This window comes from Nerophis lumbriciformis, linkage group LG17 (genome assembly GCF_033978685.3).
Source record: "Nerophis lumbriciformis linkage group LG17, RoL_Nlum_v2.1, whole genome shotgun sequence".
NCBI classification, from domain to species: domain Eukaryota; kingdom Metazoa; phylum Chordata; class Actinopteri; order Syngnathiformes; family Syngnathidae; genus Nerophis; species Nerophis lumbriciformis.
The window spans coordinates 44,788,556-44,808,333 of NC_084564.2; the positions used below are offsets into that span (position 1 = coordinate 44,788,556).

General features: G+C 40.8%; 1 protein-coding gene across 1 annotated transcript in view; it reads right to left on the minus strand.

Annotated features, from left to right (window-relative positions):
- pitpnm3 (PITPNM family member 3) overlaps positions 1-19,778 on the minus strand; it is a 330,161-nt gene that overhangs the window by 97,272 nt on the left and 213,111 nt on the right. Inside the window, exons 7-8 of the mRNA XM_061973214.1 lie at positions 7,622-7,765; positions 7,197-7,384 (exon numbers count right to left, since the gene is read on the minus strand). Of these exons, the coding sequence (XP_061829198.1) occupies positions 7,197-7,384; positions 7,622-7,765 (332 nt within the window). The remainder of the gene's footprint in view (positions 1-7,196; positions 7,385-7,621; positions 7,766-19,778) is intronic.

The window sequence follows — 19,778 nt, forward strand, 5'->3', positions numbered from 1 at the left end:
ATAATAGTGTGAAAGTCCAGTCCATAGTGGATCTAACATAATAGTGTGAGAGTCCAGTCCATAGTGGATCTAACATAATAGTGTGAGAGTCCAGTCCATAGTGGATCTAACATAATAGTGAGAGTCCAGTCCATAGTGGATCTAACATAATAGTGAGAGAGTCCAGTCCATAGTGGATCTAACATAATAGTGAGAGTCCAGTCCATAGTGGATATAACATAATAGTGAGAGTCCAGTCCATAGTGGATCTAACATAATAGTGAGAGTCCAGTCCATAGTGGATCTAACATAATAGTGAGAGTCCAGTCCATAGTGGATCTAACATAAAAGTATGAGAGTCCAGTCCATAGTGGATCTAACATAATAGTGAGAGTCCAGTCCATAGTGGATCTAACATAATAGTGTGAGAGTCCAGTCCATAGTGGATCTAACATAATAGTGAGAGTCCAGTCCATAGTGGATCTAACATAATAGTGTGAGAGTCCAGTCCATAGTGGATCCAACATAATAGTGTGAGAGTCCAGTCCATAGTGGATCTAACATAATAGTGTGAGAGTCCAGTCCATAGTGGATCTAACATAATAGTGTGAGAGTCCAGTCCATAGTGGATCTAACATAATAGTGAGAGAGTCCAGTCCATAGTGGATCTAACATAATAATGAGAGTCCAGTCCATAGTGGATCTAACATAATAGTGAGAGTCCAGTCCATAGTGGATCTAACATAATAGTGTGAGAGTCCAGTCCATAGTGGATCTAACATAATAGTGAGAGACCAGTCCATAGTGGATCTAACATAATAGTGAAAGTCCAGTCCATAGTGGATCTAACATAATAGTGTGAGAGTCCAGTCCATAGTGGATCTAACATAATAGTGTGAGAGTCTAGTCCATAGTGGATCTAACATAATAGTGAGAGACCAGTCCATAGTGGATCTAACATAATAGTGAGAGTCCAGTCCATAGTGGATCTAACATAATAGTGAGAGTCCAGTCCATAGTGGATCTAACATAATAGTGAGAGTCCAGTCCATAGTGGATCTAACATAATAGTGAGAGTCCAGTCCATAGTGGATCTAACATAAAAGTATGAGAGTCCAGTGCATAGTGGATCTAACATAATAGTAAGAGTCCAGTCCATAGTGGATCTAACATAATAGTGTGAGAGTCCAGTCCATAGTGGATCTAACATAATAGTGAGAGTCCAGTCCATAGTGGATCTAACATAATAGTGTGAGTCCAGTCCATAGTGGATCTAACATAATAGTGTGAGAGTCCAGTCCATAGTGGATCCAACATAATAGTGTGAGAGTCCAGTCCATAGTGGATCTAACATAATAGTGTGAGAGTCTAGTCCATAGTGGATCTAACATAATAGTGAGAGACCAGTCCATAGTGGATCTAACATAATAGTGAGAGTCCAGTCCATAGTGGATCTAGCATAATAGTGAGAGTCCAGTCCATAGTGGAAAAATCTGGTTGAAATGGAAGAAAGTGGTCAATGGCAAGACTGATCTGACAACAGCAATCAGAGACAGGTGAACACAATAAGTCACCATGGTGACAAAAGCAAACAAGGAAGCCTAAACGGGAACTAAAGAAGTCCAAAACTAACAGAACATAACTAAACAAAACATGATCCGGACCTCGGATCATGACAGATAGATAGATAGTGCTTTATTGATTCCTTCAAGAGAGTTCCCTCAGGAAAATTAAAATGTGTATTTATGTATTTAATTTAATATTGCATGTTTGTCACTCATTTAATTAAGTCCATGCCTCAGAGACGACAAGATGTTAAAGAAGCCAGAGGTGGTGCAACAAACTACTAGTTGTGTGTTGGAGTGTTATTTTATTTGTTTATCATGATTCCATATATTCTTCAGAATTGAGTGATTATATATTTTCACTCTGCTTGATCTAAAAATGTAACTGTTACTTACTATCACACGTTATTTTCTTGATTTATTTTAAGGTTTTTTAAAGCCAGAGAGCTGACATTTGAAATAATTATAGTTTTGTGTTGTCTGCTTTTTGTCTACAAATTTAAACAACTGGATGAACATTGTTAAAGCTATTTTGTTGTACGGAGTTTGAATCCAAGAGTCTGAATCCACCCTCACCTCCTCCTCCTTCCATAAGGGGCACCACTTACCAGAGTATGTTGTCCGCAGCCGACACCAATAGTTCTTACCGTGCTAGTAACCTCTATCTTTGTTACGACTCAAATCTGAACTATTGGTGTCGGATGCGGACAACATACTCTGGTAAGTGGTGCCCCTTATGGAAGCAGGTAACCCACTACACAGGGCCCTTAGACTACCATGACCCTTTATATGCCAATATACCTCCACAATTCAAAGTTATTCTGAGAGGGAGGACCTTTCAGAGGAACTTTGATCGGTCCCAGAACCCCCTTTCCCTTACAATTGCCAGAACAGGTGTTATACCTAGTCTCTTTTATGTTGTTTTGGGGGTTGACCAGAAAGGTACAGACCCTAAAGTAATTATTAAAATTAATGTCCTTGAGAGTACCTCTGCCCCCTTGAAGACCTGGTAGCTTTGACCTTAGGAGCAGGTGCAGGCAACCTGTGGCTTAGGTGGATGACTAGCATGGCTAAGAGCCAAAACCTGGGTGACTGTGTTGCTTGTTCCGCTGGACTTCCCTTTCCCCACACTTACCCCGCCCCTTTTAAGTTGACTGACACTAATGGCTCCAACTGTCTTATCTCCTTGTTTTCTGAACCCACACCGCCAGGTTGTGATTTGTTGGCTAGTGTGTACCCTCCTGTTGACAATTTCACCCGACTTCTTCCTTTTGTGGCCCAAAAGCTGAACTACACGTGTTTTCAATTTACAGGACCCCCTTCATCCCCCTACAAATTGGGTGACATTACCCCCTCCTGGTGCACCACCCTGATAGATGGCTCAAGGATAGGCCCTTGGGCACGAGGTGACTTATTCTGGTATTGTGGGGAGCACAGATTGTACATTAGAATCCCGACGTCCGCCGTTGGACTTTGTGCTATGGTTAGACTGGTGACCCCAGTCACCCTAGTGGGTACCAAATTAACACCCCTTGGAACTCCTGTTTCAGCGGCCTCTCTAACTTCCCGCAGAAGACGCCATGTTTTATCTCGGAGGAGTGTAACAGGCTCCTTTGATTTGATGAGAAACCCTGATGGTGTTTACTTTGATGCAATTGGACAACCAAGGGGGGTCCCACCACAACATAAATTGTGGTGTGAATCCTGTGCAGGTTTCGAGAACCTTCCTATAATTGGTGCTATTTTCTCTGTGACTGCTACTAAAAATGTAGAACGTATTAACTATGTTTTTTATAATCTGTTGAGACTGACCAACCTGACTCGTGATGCTGTTGAGGGGCTTGCTGAACAACCTGGGTTTGCTATGTCACTGAAGGGGGTCAGGCAAAGTGGTGACTTTCGAGAAATGCTAGTTTCCTTCCCTGAGAGTGACGACATTGACATAGATTCCATCCGTTTATCTCCCATGTAACTATGCTTTTAATTTTTACTAGCTTGCTCAAAGAGGGGCGTATTTTAGAAGTGTTGTACTAGTGATAAAGATCTTTTTAGAAGATCTGAAGGGGGAATTGTCGGAGGCAGATATTTACATATATCCGAATTTAAGTTGTACTTCTTTTATTTCATAGTCATATTTGAAAACAGCTCGTGTTTTCCATTTCTTCTCTTGCTGCTCTGTCTGCAAGTAAACTGTGTGTTAACCTTGAGTTCTTTGGAATGTGTTTAGACTAGCATTTGTTTTGTCTACAGAGATGGGACGAGAGAGAGGGTGGTGGGATCGGGAAGACAGACCATTTTGGGAGGCGCAATAGAATGTTCTAGGGTTAGACTGGTCTCAAAATGTATATTGGCAAAGCTTTGAGAATATACAACAAAATACCTATTCTGTCTCTGGTGGTTTTTCAACTCAGCTTTAAAGTGTCGTAAAGAGCTTGGGAGCGAATTGTGACTTGAATTCCCTGGGAGGAACAACTGGTCCAAAACGCAACAACATCCACCAAGTCTGGTGGTTCCATCATTGGTTGCTAGATGTTGAGGCATGCAGCAAATAAACAGCACAGTCAAAAATGAACACAAACTAATTTGGTGGATTTTGGGGGTACAGAAATAATCTATCGACATCATAAGTCATTGCTGCAAATGTAGATTGTGTTTAGGGAGTGGTCGCTTTACAGAGTAAAAAAAAATATTCCGGGATGCAAATTAAGTGGCCATTGGCCGCTTTAAACAGCCACTATAGACAAGGTTTATAACACTACTTTTCTCTTTGGTTTTAGACTCTATATAGGTTTGACTCTATATGTTAACAATAAACATGTCATTTTAGCAATGATGTCATCAACAACAGCTAGTATTGGAAGCCGCCCAACGACACTGCTGGAAGAGCGCCCACATGTCCTGTGGAGCTCCATGCCCCAGGCTAACGGGGCTAGATTGTAGGCAAGAAAAATGCCTGCACCTTGTGCTGCGTACACTTACACACTAAGCCATGCTGTGGAAACAAGGACAAGAAGAAGAAGAACCAGTTGGGGGAGTGCGGTCTTCACTTTAGCCACCAGACAGCAATAGACTGTTGAATATCTTCAAATGTGTTTTGTGGCAATTCAGACTTTTTCCAAAGCAGCAGTTGCTGTGTAGAGTGGCGCTTTCCATCATTTTCAGCAGACTGCAGTGGAAAATGACTAACCCTCCAGCTTATTCTCAAGCCAGATCCACCCAGGACTGGCGCAATATAAATCCCTTTTTATTTCAAATCAAATGTTCTGCATCCATTGCAGGCCTTTTTGACGATGACAAAGTTAACCACGTGAAATTGGCTCAGAAATAAGCAAACTACAACACAATAGAATAGTGACTTCCTACTTGTTTTCCTTTGTGTTCTAAGCGCCAGTCAGTTATACCTGCTGCTGATGCAGAAAGTAGTTATTGACTAAAATTGACGTGCCAACCTGACAATAGACACCTCCTAAATGTGCATCCTACACATAATACTCTCTGATCCTCTCAAACTTCTTCCATCCATCCATCCATCCATCTTCTTCCGCTTATCCGAGGTCGGGTCGCGGGGGCAGCAGCTTAAGCAGGGAAGCCCAGACTTCCCTCTCCCCAGCCACTTCGTCCAGCTCCTCCCGGGGGATCCCGAGGCGTTCCCAGGCCAGCCGGGAGACATAGTCTTCCCAACGTGTCCTGGGTCTTCCCCGTGGCCTCCTACCGGTCGGACGTGCCCTAAACACCTCCCTAGGGAGGCGTTCGGGTGGCATCCTGACCAGATGCCCGAACCACCTCATCTGGCTCCTCTCCATGTGGAGGAGCAGCGGCTTTACTTTGAGCTCCCCCCGGATGACAGAGCTTCTCACCCTATCTCTAAGGGAGAGCCCCGCCATCCGGCGGAGGAAACTCATTTCGGCCGCTTGTACCCGTGATCTTGTCCTTTCGGTCATAACCCAAAGCTCATGACCATAGGTGAGGATGGGAACGTAGATCGACCGGTAAATTGAGAGCTTTGCCTTCCGGCTCAGCTCCTTCTTCACCACAACGGATCGATACAGCGTCCGCATTACTGAAGACGCCGCACCGATCCGCCTGTCGATCTCACCATCCACTCTTCCCTCACTCGTGAACAAGACTCCGAGGTACTTGAACTCCTCCACTTGGGGCAAGATCTCCTCCCCAACCCGGAGATGGCACTCCACCCTTTTCCGGGCGAGAACCATGGACTCGGACTTGGAGGTGCTGATTCTCATCCCAGTCGCTTCACACTCGGCTGCGAACCGATCCAGTGAGAGCTGAAGATCCTGGCCAGATGAAGCCATCAGGACCACATCATCTGCAAAAAGCATAGACCTAATCCTGCAGTCACCAAACCAGATCCCCTCAACGCCTTGACTGCGCCTAGAAATTCTGTCCATAAAAGTTATGAACAGAATGGGTGACAAAGGGCAGCCCTGGCGGAGTCCAACCCTCACTGGAAACGTGTCCGACTTACTGCCGGCAACGCGGACCAAGCTCTGGCACTGTGCATACAGGAAGCGGACCGCCAAAATCAGACAGTCCGATACCCCGTACTCTCTGAGCACTCCCCACAGGACTTCCCAAGGGACACGGTCGAATGCCTTCTCCAAGTCCACAAAACACATGTAGACTGGTTGGGCAAACTCCCATGCACCCTCAAGGACCCTGCCGAGAGTATAGAGCTGGTCCACAGTTCCACGACCAGGACGAAAACCACACTGTTCCTCCTGAATCCGAGGTTCGACTATCCGGCGTAGCCTCCTCTCCAGTACACCTGAATAGACCTTACCGGGAAGGCTGAGGAGTGTGATCCCACGATAGTTAGAGCACACCCTCCGGTTCCCCTTCTTAAAGAGAGGAACCACCACCCCGGTCTGCCAATCCAGAGGTACCGCCCCCGATGTCCACGCGATGTTGCAGAGTCTTGTCAACCAAGACAGCCCCACAACATCCAGAGCCTTAAGGAACTCCGGGCGGATCTCATCCACCCCCGGGGCCTTGCCACCAAGGAGCTTTTTAACTACCTCGGCAACCTCAGCCCCAGAAATAGGAGAGCCCACCACAGATTCCCCAGGCCCTGCTTCCTCATAGGAAGACGTGCTGGTAGGATTGAGGAGGTCTTCGAAGTATTCCCTCCACCGATCCACAACATCCGCAGTCGAGGTCAGCAGAACACCATCCCCACCATACACGGTGTTGACACTGCACTGCTTCCCCTTCCTGAGGCGGCGGATGGTGGTCCAGAATTGCTTCGAAGCCGTCCGGAAGTCTTTTTCCATGGCCTCCCCGAACTCCTCCCATGTCCGAGTTTTTGCCTCCGCGACCGCTGAAGCCGCACACCGCTTGGCCTGTCGGTACCTGTCTGCTGCCTCAGGAGTCCCATGAGCCAAAAGAACCCGATAGGACTCCTTCTTCAGCCTGACGGCATCCCTCACCGCCGGCGTCCACCAACGGGTTCTAGGATTACCGCCACGACAGGTACCAACTTCCTTGCGGCCACAGCTCCAATCGGCCGCCCCGACAATAGAGGTACGGAACATTGTCCGTACTGATTACATTTGTTAAGTTATTAAATGACCCTTTTTGGGAAAGTAACGAGAAAATATAATGATTTATTTCCGAATGTAAGCGGAGCATCACCTGGAAAAGAAGACGTGCTGGCCAGTAGACGACGTATCGCCATCGTACGAGTCGCTCTGCTTGCGGCTGAGAGGTGGCGCCCCCTGGCTGCGGCCCTCATTGGGGGCGGAGATATCGATGTTGCTCTTGCTCAGCCTTTTGCTGGTGCTCAGACCCGGGCTGGACTCTCCCAGCAGACCGGAGTTTTCCTAAGAGTAAATAGATTAGACCTAAAGAACTCTTTGGCACAGCCATGTTGTTATTGTCTTTTCAAAGACCCAAAGAGGTAAGCACTTTTTGGGGGAATTCTGCTATTGCATTTTTTTTGTTTTTGTTTCAATGCATTCTAAATGTAAATACATTTGATAGGCAAAATAACAATAAAACAAAAAAGTGCAGTTCCCCTTTAAGGTACAAATGAGTAATCATTCAATCAGAGTTCTCACCTTCAGACTTTCAGTGCTGTTGTTCCTGCTGCTGGGAGTGTTGTTGTTGTTGTTGTTCTTTGGGCTGCCAGGCCTCTGCTGGCTACTGAAGCACAGAGCATCAAAACACAAGACGCCTCCAACACAGTCGCCCATCAGGCACACCTGCAGGGACACACATTTTGGAAAGACTTCAAAAGGTATAGAAGTCATTCTGCAGAGTTGCAGAGGAAGAGTAGGTGTCATGGTAGCCGCTGTGTTGTTGAGAAATGCTCGGAAAACAGCGGCGTTCATTTGAAGTAGATGAAGCAATTCCTGAAAGAATTGTGTGTGAATGTTCCAATGCTGAAGTTGAACTTCAAAATGACTAATTGCGGAATATTTTGAAGTTGGAACGGTTTGAATCGGATGAAAAATGTGGGAGTTGTGGAACTTTGAAAAACGTCCCATTCTTTTCAATTGGAATTTCATGGAAATTTGGGAATTTCGAAAAAAGGCTAAATATTTTTGAATGTTCTGAATGAGTTGGTGTTGGAATTTTTGAAATGGGTCGGGAAATGTTGAAGTAGTAACATTTTTAATTGAGAAATAGTATAACGGAATTCCTGGAATTTTGGGAAAACCGCGGAATTTTTCTAGTTCAAAAAGCAAATTCGTTTTGTGTCCTGATTAATAGGAATGTTTGGACAGTAGAACGGTTGAAGTGGGTTGAAAAATGTGGAAGGAGTAGTCGACAGAAAAACGGGTGAAAAAAGGGATTTGAAAAAATGGGAATTCGGGAAATTACAGGATTTTTTTTTAACTTGCAAAAATGATAATTTGAATGTCCAGGATGAGTGGAGTGTGTTGAAGGTGCAATGGTTTGAATCGGTTGAAAAATGTGGGCGTTGTGGAACTTCAAAGTAGTAACATTTTTAATTGAGAAATAGTTCCTGGAATTTTGGGAAAACCGGGGGATTTTTCCAAAAGCAAATTTGTTTCTTGTCCTGATTAATAGGAATGTTTTGACAGTAGAATGGTTGAAATGGGTTGAAAAATGCAGAATGAGTAGTCGACAGAAAAAAGGGAGAAAAAAGGGTTTGAAAAAAAAACGGTAATTCTGGAAATTCCTGGAATTTTTTTGAACTTGCAAAAATAACAGTTTGAATGTCCAGAGTAAGTGGAATGTGTTGAAGGTGGAATAGTTTGAATCGGTTGAAAAATGTGGAAATGGTAAAAGTTAGAAAAGTTCATTTTGAATGAGAAAAATGTCCCGGAAAACCTGGAATTCTGGGAAATCTGGGAATGTTTGGAGTTTGTCAATGGAAAGCCCGCAATTACCGACTAGGCTGAACAGTTTGAAGTTGGAACGCTTTGAATCGGATGGAAAATGTGGGCGTTGTGGAACTTTGAAAAACGTCCCATTCTTTTCAATGGGAATTTCATGGGAATTTGGGAAATGCGGGAATTTTTTTGGGAAAATGCTAAATATTTTTCAATGTTCTGAATGAGTTGGTGTTGGCATTTTTGAAATGGGTCGGGAAATGTTGAAGTAGTAACATTTTTCATTGAGAAATAGTATAACGGAATTCCTGGAATTTTGGGAAAACCGCGAAATTTTTCTAGTTCAAAAAGCAAATTTGTTTTTTGTCCTGATTAATAGGAATGTTTGGACAGTAGAACGGTTGAAGTGGGTTGAAAAATGTGGAAGGAGTAGTCGACAGAAAAACGAGTGAAAAAAAGGATTTGAAAAAATGGGAATTCGGGAAATTCCAGGATTTTTTTTTAATTTGCAAAAATGATAGTTTGAATGTCCAGGATGAGTGGAATGTGTTGAAGGTGCAATGGTTTGAATCGGTTGAAAAATGTGGAAATGGTGAAAGATAGAAAAATGGCCAATTCATTTTGAATGACAAAAATGTCCCGGAAAACCTGAGATTCTGGGAAATCTGGGAATTTTTTGAATTTGTCAAGGGACAGCCTGCAATTACCGACGAGGCTGAACAGTTTGAAGTTGGAACGCTTTGAATCGGATGGAAAATGTGGGCGTTGTGGAACTTTGAAAAACGTCCCATTCTTTTCAATGGGAATTTCATGGGAATTTGGGAAATGCGGGAATTTTTTTGGGAAAATGCTAAATATTTTTGAATGTTCTGAATGAGTTGGTGTTGGAATTTTTGAAATGGGTCGGGAAATGTTGAAGTAGTAACATTTTTAATTGAGAAATAGTATAACGGAATTCCTGGAATTTTGGGAAAACCGCGAAATTTTTCTAGTTCAAAAAGCAAATTCGTTTTCTGTCCTGATTAATAGGAATGTTTGGACAGTAGAACGGTTGAAGTGGGTTGAAAAATGTGGAAGGAGTAGTCGACAGAAAAACGAGTGAAAAAAAGGATTTGAAAAAATGGGAATTCGGGAAATTCCAGGATTTTTTTTTAACTTGCAAAAATGATAGTTTGAATGTCCAGGATGAGTGGAATGTGTTGAAGGTGGAATAGTTTGAACCGTTTGAAAAATGTGGAAATGGTGAAAGATAGAAAAATGGGCCAATTCATTTTGAATGACAAAAATGTCCCGGAAAACTTGGGATTCTGGGAAATCTGGGAATTTTTTTAATTGGTCAAGGGACAGCCCGCGATTACCGACTAGGCTGAACAGTTTGAAGGTAGAACGCTTTGAATCGGATGAAAAATGTGGGCGTTGTGGAACTTTAAAAAAACGTCCCATTCTTTTCAATGGGAATTTCATGGGAATTTGGGAAATTTGGGAAATGCGGGAATTTTTTTTGAAAATGCTTAATATTTTGAATGTTCTAAATGAGTTGGTGTTGGAATTTTTCAAATGGGTCGAGAAATGTTGAAGTAGTAACATTTTTAATTGAGAAATAGTATAACGGAATTCCTGGAATTTTGGGAAAACCGCGGAATTTTTCTAGTTCAGAAAGCAAATTCGTTTTCTGTCCTGATTAATAGGAATGTTTGGACAGTAGAACGGTTGAAGTGGGTTGAAAAATGTGGAAGGAGTAGTCGACAGAAAAACGGGTGAAAAAAAGGATTTGAAAAAATGGGAATTCGGGAAATTCCAGGATTTTTTTTTAACTTGCAAAAATGATAGTTTGAATGTCCAGGATGAGTGGAATGTGTTGAAGGTGCAATGGTTTGAATCGGTTGAAAAATGTGGAAATGGTGAAAGATAGAAAAATGGGCCAATTCATTTTGAATGACAAAAATGTCCCGGAAAACTTGGGATTCTGGGAAATCTGGGAATTTTTTGAATTTGTCAAGGGACAGCCCGCGATTACCGACTAGGCTGAACAGTTTGAAGGTAGAACGCTTTGAATCGGATGAAAAATGTGGGCGTTGTGGAACTTTAAAAAACGTCCCATTCTTTTCAATGGGAATTTCATGGGAATTTGGGAAATGCGGGAATTTTTTTTGAAAATGCTTAATATTTTGAATGTTCTGAATGAGTTGGTGTTGGAATTTTTGAAATGGGTCGAGAAATGTTGAAGTAGTAACATTTTTAATTAAGAAATAGTATAACGGAATTCCTGGAATTTTGGGAAAACCGGGGATTTTTCCAAAAGCAAATTTGTTTCTTGTCCAGATTAATAGGAATGTTTTGACAGTAGAATGGTTGAAGTGGGTTGAAAAATGCAGAATGAGTAGTCGACAGAAAAAAGGGTGAAAAAAGGGTTTGAAAAAAAACGGTGATTCTGGAAATTCCTGGAATTGTTTTGAACTTGCAAAAATAACAGTTTGAATGTCCAGAGTAAGTGGAATGTGTTGAAGGTGGAATAGTTTGAATCGGTTGAAAAATGTGGAAATGGTAAAAGTTAGAAAAGTTCATTTTGAATGAGAAAAATGTCCCGGAAAACCTGGAATTCTGGGAAATCTGGGAATGTTTGGAATTTGTCTAGGGAAAGCCTGCAATTACCGACTAGGCTGAACAGTTTGAAGTTGGAACGCTTTGAATCGGATGAAAAATGTGGGCGTTGTGGAACTTTAAAAAACGTCCCATTCTTTTCAATGGGAATTTCATGGGAATTTGGGAAATTTGGGAAATGCGGGAATTTTTTTTGAAAATGCTTAATATTTTGAATGTTCTTAATGAGTTGGTGTTGGAATTTTTCAAATGGGTCGAGAAATGTTGAAGTAGTAACATTTTTAATTGAGAAATAGTATAACGGAATTCCTGGAATTTTGGGAAAACCGGGGATTTTTCCAAAAGCAAATTTGTTTCTTGTCCTGATTAATAGGAATGTTTTGACAGTAGAATGGTTGAAGTGGGTTGAAAAATGCAGAATGAGTAGTCGACAGAAAAAAGGGTGAAAAAAAGGTTTGAAAAAAACGGTAATTCTGGAAATTCCTGAAATTTTTTTGAACTTGCAAAAATAACAGTTTGAATGTCCAGAGTAAGTGGAATGTGTTGAAGGTGGAATAGTTTGAATCGGTTGAAAAATGTGGAAATGGTAAAAGTTAGAAAAGTTAATTTTGAATGACAAAAATGTCCCGGAAAACCTGGAATTCTGGGAAATCTGGGAATTTTTTTGAATTTGTCAAGGGACAGCCTGCGATTCCCGACTAGGCTGAACAGTTTGAAGTTGGAACGCTTTGAATCGGATGAAAAATGTGGGCGTTGTGGAACTTTAAAAAACGTCCCATTCTTTTCAATGGGAATTTCATGGGAATTTGGGAAATGCGGGAATTTTTTTGGAAAATGCTTAATATTTTGAATGTTTTGAATGAGTTGGTGTTGGAATTTTTGAAATGGGTCGAGAAATGTTGAAGTAGTAACATTTTTAATTGAAAAATAGTATAACGGAATTCCTGGAATTTTGGAAAAACCGCGGAATTTTTCTAGTTCAAAAAGCAAATTAGTTTTCTGTCCTGATTAATAGGAATGTTTGGACAGTAGAACGGTTGAAGTGGATTGAAAAATGTGGAAGGAGTAGTCGACAGAAAAACGGGTGAAAAAAAGATTTGAAAAAACGGCAATTCGGGAAATTTCAGGATTTTTTTTTAACTTGCAAAAATGATAGTTTGAATGTCCAGGATGAGTGGAATGTGTTGAAGGTGCAATGGTTTGAATCGGTTGAAAAATGTGGAAATGGTGAAAGATAGAAAAATGGGCCAATTCATTTTGAATGACAAAAATGTCCCGGAAAACTTGGGATTCTGGGAAATCTGGGAATTTTTTGAATTTGTCAAGGGACAGCCCGCGATTACCGACTAGGCTGAACAGTTTGAAGGTAGAACGCTTTGAATCGGATGAAAAATGTGGGCGTTGTGGAACTTTAAAAAAACGTCCCATTCTTTTCAATGGGAATTTCATGGGAATTTGGGAAATTTGGGAAATGCGGGAATTTTTTTTGAAAATGCTTAATATTTTGAATGTTCTAAATGAGTTGGTGTTGGAATTTTTCAAATGGGTCGAGAAATGTTGAAGTAGTAACATTTTTAATTGAGAAATAGTATAACGGAATTCCTGGAATTTTGGGAAAACCGGGGATTTTTCCAAAAGCAAAATTGTTTCTTGTCCTGATTAATAGGAGTGTTTTGACAGTAGGTGGTTGAAGTGGGTTGAAAACTGCAGAATGAGTAGTCGACAGAAAAAAGGGTGAAAAAAAGGTTTGAAAAAAACGGTAATTCTGGAAATTCCTGGAATTTTTTTGAACTTGCAAAAATAACAGTTTGAATGTCCAGAGTAAGTGGAATGTGTTGAAGGTGGAATAGTTTGAATCGGTTGAAAAATGTGGAAATGGTAAAAGTTAGAAAAGTTCATTTTGAATGAGAAAAATGTCCCGGAAAACCTGGAATTCTGGGAAATCTGGGAATGTTTGGAATTTGTCAAGGGAAAGCCCGCAATTACCGACTAGGCTGAACAGTTTGAAGTTGGAACGCTTTGAATCGGATGGAAAATGTGGGCGTTGTGAAACTTTGAAAAACGTCCCATTCTTTTCAAAAAAATAGTATAACGGAATTCCTAGAATTTTGGGAAAACCAGGGAATTTTTCCAGTTCAAAAAGCAAATTCGTTTTTTTTCCTGATTAATAGAAATGTTTTGACAGTAGAACGGTTGAAGTGGGTTGAAAAATGTCCCATTCCTTTCAATGGGAAATTCATGGAAAATTAGGAGTTTCAGGAGAAGCGGGAATTTTTGGGGAAAATGTTCAATATTTTGAATGTTCTGAATGAGTTGGTGGTGGAATTTTTCAAATGGGTCGAGAAATGTTGAAGTAGTAACATTGAGCAATAGTGTAACAAAATTCCTGGAATTTGGGGAAAACTGGGGAATTATTCCAGTTCAAAAAGCAAATTCGTTTTTTGTCCTGATTAATAGGATTGTTTGGACAGTAGAACGGTTGAAGTGGGTTGAACAATGTGGAAGGAGTAGCCCACAGAAAAACGGGTGAAAAAAGGGTTTGAAAAAAACAGGAAACCTGGAAATTCCTGGAATTTTTTGGAACTTGCAAAAATGATAGTTTGAATGTCCAGGATGGTGGAATATGTTGAAGGTAGAATGGTTTGAATAGGTTAAAATTTTTTGGAAATGGTTAAAGTTAGAAAAATGGGCAATTCATTTTGAATGACAAAAATGTCCCCAAAAACCTGGAATTCTGGGAAATCTGGGAATTTTTGGAATTTGTCAAGAAAGCCCGCGATTCCCGACTAAGCTGAACAGTTTGAAGGTAGAACGCTTTGAATCGGAAGAAAAATGTGGGCGTTGTGGAACTTTAAAAAACGCCCCATTCTTTTCAATGGGAATTTCATTGGAATTTGGGAAATTTGGGAAAAGCGGGAATTTTTTTTTAAAATGCTTAATATTTTGAATGTTCTGAATGAGTTGGTGTTGGAATTTTTCAAATGGGTCGAGAAATGTTGAAGTAGTAACATTTTTAATTGAGAAATAGTATAACGGAAGTCCTGGAATTTTGGGAAAACTGGGGATTTTTCCAAAAGCAAATTTGTTTCTTGTCCTGATTAATAGGAATGTTTTGACAGTAGAATGGTTGAAGTGGGTTGAAAAATGCAGAATGAGTAGTCGACAGAAAAACGGGTGAAAAAAGGGTTTGAAAAAAAACGGTAATTCTGGAAATTCCTGGAATTTTTTTGAACTTGCAAAAATAACAGTTTGAATGTCCAGAGTAAGTGGAATGTGTTGAAGGTGGAATAGTTTGAATCGGTTGAAAAATGTGGAAATGGTAAAAGTTAGAAAAGTTCATTTTGAATGAGAAAAATGTCCCGGAAAACCTGGAATTCTGGGAAATCTGGGAATGTTTGGAATTTGTCAAGGGAAAGCCCGCAATTACCGACTAGGCTGAACAGTTTGAAGTTGGAACGCTTTGAATCGGATGGAAAATGTGGGCGTTGTGGAACTTTGAAAAATGTCCCATTCTTTTCAATGGGAATTTCATGAAAATTTGGGAATTTCAGGAAAAGCGGGACTTTTTGGGGAAAATGCTAAATATTTTGAATGTTCTGAATGAGTTGGTGTTGGAATTTTTCAAATGGGTCGTGAAATGTTGAAGTAGTAACATTTTTAATTGAGAAATAGTATAACGGAATTCCTGGAATTTTGGGAAAACCGGGGAATTTTTCCAGTTCAAAAAGCAAATTCGTTTTTTGTCCTGATTAATAGAAATGTTTTGACAGTAGAACGGTTGAAGTGGGTTGAAAAATGTCCCATTCCTTTCAATGGGAATTTCATGGAAAATTGGGAGTTTCAGGAGAAGCGGGAATTTTGGGGGAAAATGTTCAATATTTTGAATGTTCTGAATGAGTTGGTGGTGGAATTTTTCAAATGGGTCAAGAAATGTTAAAGTAGTAACATTGAGCAATAGTGTAACAAAATTCCTGGAATTTTGGGAAAACCGGGGAATTTTTCCAGTTCAAAAAGCAAATTTGTTTTTTGTCCTGATTAATAGGATTGTTTGGACAGTAGAACGGTTGAAGTGGGTTGAACAATGTGGAAGGAGTAGTCAACAGAAAAACGGGTGAAAAAAGGGTTTGAAAAAAACAGGAAACCTGGAAATTCCTGGAATTTTTTGGAACTTGCAAAAATGATAGTTTGAATGTCTAGGATGGTGGAATATGTTGAAGGTAGAATGGTTTGAATAGGTTAAAAAATTTGGAAATGGTTAAAGTTAGAAAAATGGGCAATTCATTTTGAAAGAGAAAAATGTCCCGAAAAACTTGAAATTCTGGAAAATCTGGGAATTTTTGGAATTTGTCAAGAAAGCCCGCGATTCTCGACTAAGCTGAACAGTTTAAAGTTGGAACGCTTTGAATCGGATGAAAAATGTGGGCGTTGTGGAACTTTGAAACACGTCCCATTCTTTTCAATGGGAATTTCATGGAAATTTGTGAATTTCGGGAAAAGCTGGAATTTTTTTGAAAATGCTAAATATGTTGAATGTTCTAAATGAGTTGAAATGGTTGGTGTTGAAGTAGTCGACAGAAAAAAGGGTCAAAAAAGGGTTTGAAAAACGGGAATTCTGGAAATTCCTGGAATTTTTTTGAACTTGCAAAAATTATAATTTGAATTTCCAGGATGAGTGGAATGTGTTGACGGTGGAATGCTTTGAATCGGTTGAAAAATGTGGAAATGGTAAAATGAACAATTAATTTTGAATGAGAAAACCTGGAATTCTGGGAAATCTGGGAATTTTTGGAATAGGTCAAGGGAAAGCCCGCGATTCCCGACTAAGGTGAACAGTTTGAAGTTGGAACGCTTTGAATCGGGTGAAAGATGTGAAAGGTAGAGCACGCCAAAATGTGGAGAAGAAGAAGAAGAAACCATGTGTGAATGTTTTGGAGCATTCACACCAGTGACGTGCGGTCACTAGAGGCAGGTGAGGCCGGGCCTCACCTGCCATCATGGAAAGAAAGAAAATGTAAAAAGAAAAAAAAATAATTAAATTGTTATATGTATTCAGTGATTATACTATAAAGTTATTTTCCATTTAACTTCACCAGTTTTAGATTATTTTTATTCAAAATCGCTGAATTTTCACATTTGCCGTTCAAATACTGAGAAGAGACGGTGCGGTGAACAGCAGCCAGTTGAGGCACGTCACTCAGTGCCTCAACATGGATTGCGGACTCGGCTAACTGCTGGCCTGCTGTGCAGTGAGACCGTATTGCTATATGAATTATATTATACATTTCCATAGTTTAGTTAGCTGAGGTATATAATGTACAGTGTATTTTGTCAACAACTGTATGTGTGTAAAGTATTTCTTGTGCTGAGCAATCATAAAACTGCTGTGAAGACGCACTGGCTGAGGCTCGCAGTAATCCCGCCTCCTGGTGCCGGTTAATGCACCCCCGCCGCAGAATGCACCCCCCGACGGGAGCGCCACACCAACCAAAGCCCACACCCAAACCCTCCACGTGCAAGACCGAATCCACCCAAAAAAAAGTCACTTAACAAGAAGCCAAAAAGTGCAAAATGCTCGCGCCGGAGGAGCCGTGAACGACTGCAGGGACACAACATTAGGTACACCTGCAGACTGCAGCACGGATTTCATATTTCATTCATTCACAACTCCTCCAACACGAACACCACTGTTCCCGCACTTATAAGTAAAGGTAAGACCATAATAACGGTTTTTTAATTAAATGTGCTTTTTTGTGTGCTACAGTTTGTATGTGTAAAGTTAAAGTTAAGTTAAAGTACCAATGATTGTCACACACACAAATTTGTCCTCTGCATTCGACCCATCCCCTTGCTCACCCCCTGGGAGGTGAGGGGAGCAGTGGGCAGCAGCGGCGCCGCGCCCGGGAATAATTTTTGGTGATTTAACCCCCAATTCCAAGCCTTGATGCTGAGTGGCAAGCAGGGAAGAATGCTGGTATGAGCTTTTAAACATAACCCGTTAACTGCTGCCAATCAAATGGTGAATAAGATACTCTTTAGGGTTCATATGTTTGTAAATGTGACTGTGATGAAGTCAGTGCCTCACCAGCCATCAACCTCACCGCACGTCACTGCTTCACACAATAAGATAATTACGATGACAGATTGTGTAAAGACAAAAATAAGAAGAATTGTCAACACAGCCTTAAAGGTGCAGTTTGCAGTGGGCTCCAAATTAAAAATGTATAAGACACAGGGCCGGCCCGTGGCATAGGCCGTATAGGCAAATGCTAAGGGCGCCGTCCATCAGGGGGCGCCACGCCAGTGCCACAAATGTTGGAGAAAAAAAAAAAAAAGTTGGTACTATTATTTCTAAATACAAAAAATAATCCCTCGTTAATTAAAATGCAAAGTAAAGCCTATATAATAGAAATATTATTTGTTACAATATTAAGCCCCCCCCGCACGGTGCGCCCCCTCCCTTCCCGTACCATGACTCTTTTTGGACGTCACCACATCAAAAAATCAACACAAGATGTCAAAACGGCCAAAACTGTCAGGTGCCCAGGGAAGAAAAAAGAGAAAAGAAGAGGAGGAGAAACGAGAAAAAGACAGAGGTAGCAGGTAGGTAACGTTAGCCTACATGAAATTATTTGTCTGTTACAGAATGTGATAGTAACCTGGCTTTTTAGCATTAAGCTAATGTTACATGATTCGGCAATTGCTAATCAATAAGTAGCTAGTTCTGTTTTAACGTCGGGTTAATATTGTGGAGGGGGCTAAATTGTTATGGAAAATAATAATGTAACGTTAGGTAATTACAGTACTCCCACCTTACATTCCTCAGGGACATTTGTATTAGATCTTTTAAGCAGGTGTTATTGCCTTCTGGTTAGCTAATGTTTGCCCTGCAGGTAATAGTCACTTTTCCACCCCATTATATATTAGGTATAGTTGTAAGCCTAGTTGTTAAAGTGCACATCATTAATGTTAATTAAGCAATATGTATGTAAAAAGTATTGTATTTCATATATTCATATTTTATTTTTTGCATTAATTTATTTATTCATATTTTTTTTATCTTGTTAACTATTCTGATTGTTAATTTGCTTTCTTTAAGTAAAAAAAAGGTCAAAGACAAAGCTATTCGGTTTCTTGTGAGTATATACACTTCACTGCCGATGTGGGGGGGCGCCACCTAAAATCTTGCCTAGGGCGCCAGATTGGTTAGGGCCGGGCCTGCTAAGACACAAAGTATTTCAAAAAGCTCTCTAATAACGGGTGTGTCGTGTATTAAGAGAACAGATTTAGCAAATAAACGTCTAATATTTGTCACGATGACAAGCTCAACGTTGTGGAAATTGCCTCTGGGCCCGTGTCGAGTAAACACTGCAGAGTTCACAGCTGAGGGTGCTGACTCTCAGAGACAAAATAAGTGACACCTTGCAGGTCTCATTTCTTTTGGCCTTTTGTATGAAAGGAAATGTAAAGGTTGGATGGAGGACACTTGACTCTTCTTGTTCCTCGAAGATGTTTCAGAGTAGCATCGCTTCAAACTTTGTGGATTATATATATCGGTTGGTAGAGTGGCCGTGCCAGCAACTTGAGGGTTCCAGGTTCGATCCCCGCTTCCGCCATCCTAGTCACTGCCGTTGTGTCCTTGGCAGAGGTGGGTAGTAACGCGCTACATTTACTCCATTACATCTACTTGAGTAACTTTTGGGATAAATTGTACTTCTAAGAGTAGATTTAATGCAACATACTCTTACTTTTACTTGAGTATATTTATAGAGAAGAAACGCTACTTTTACTCCGCTACTTTTATCTACATTCAGCTCGCTACTCGCTACTAATTTTTATCGATCTGTTAATGCACGCTTTGTTTGTTTTGGTCTGTCAGACAGACCTTCAAAGTGCCTGCCTTACTGGTGACGTTTCACTTCGTTCCACCAATCAGATGCAGTCACTGGTGACGTTGGACCAATCAAACAGAGCCAGGTGGTCACATGACCTGACTTAAACAAGTTGAAAAACTTATTGGGGTGTTACCATTTAGTGGTCAATTGTACGGAAAATATACTGTACTGTGCAATCTACTAATAAAAGTTCCAATCAATCAATCAAAAGTGTGAAGGAAAAAAGATACTTTTTTATTTCAACCGTACATCCCGTCAAAAGCCTAAAGACTGACTGCACAGTTCCTGTCTTCACAATAAAAGTGCCGCTCCATTGCGCCTGCGCTTTCAAAATAAGAGTCTCCGAAAGCCTGCGCAAACAAGCTAGCAAGCTACGGAGTTTGCCGCCAATGTATTTCTTGTAAAGTGTATAAAAACGAATA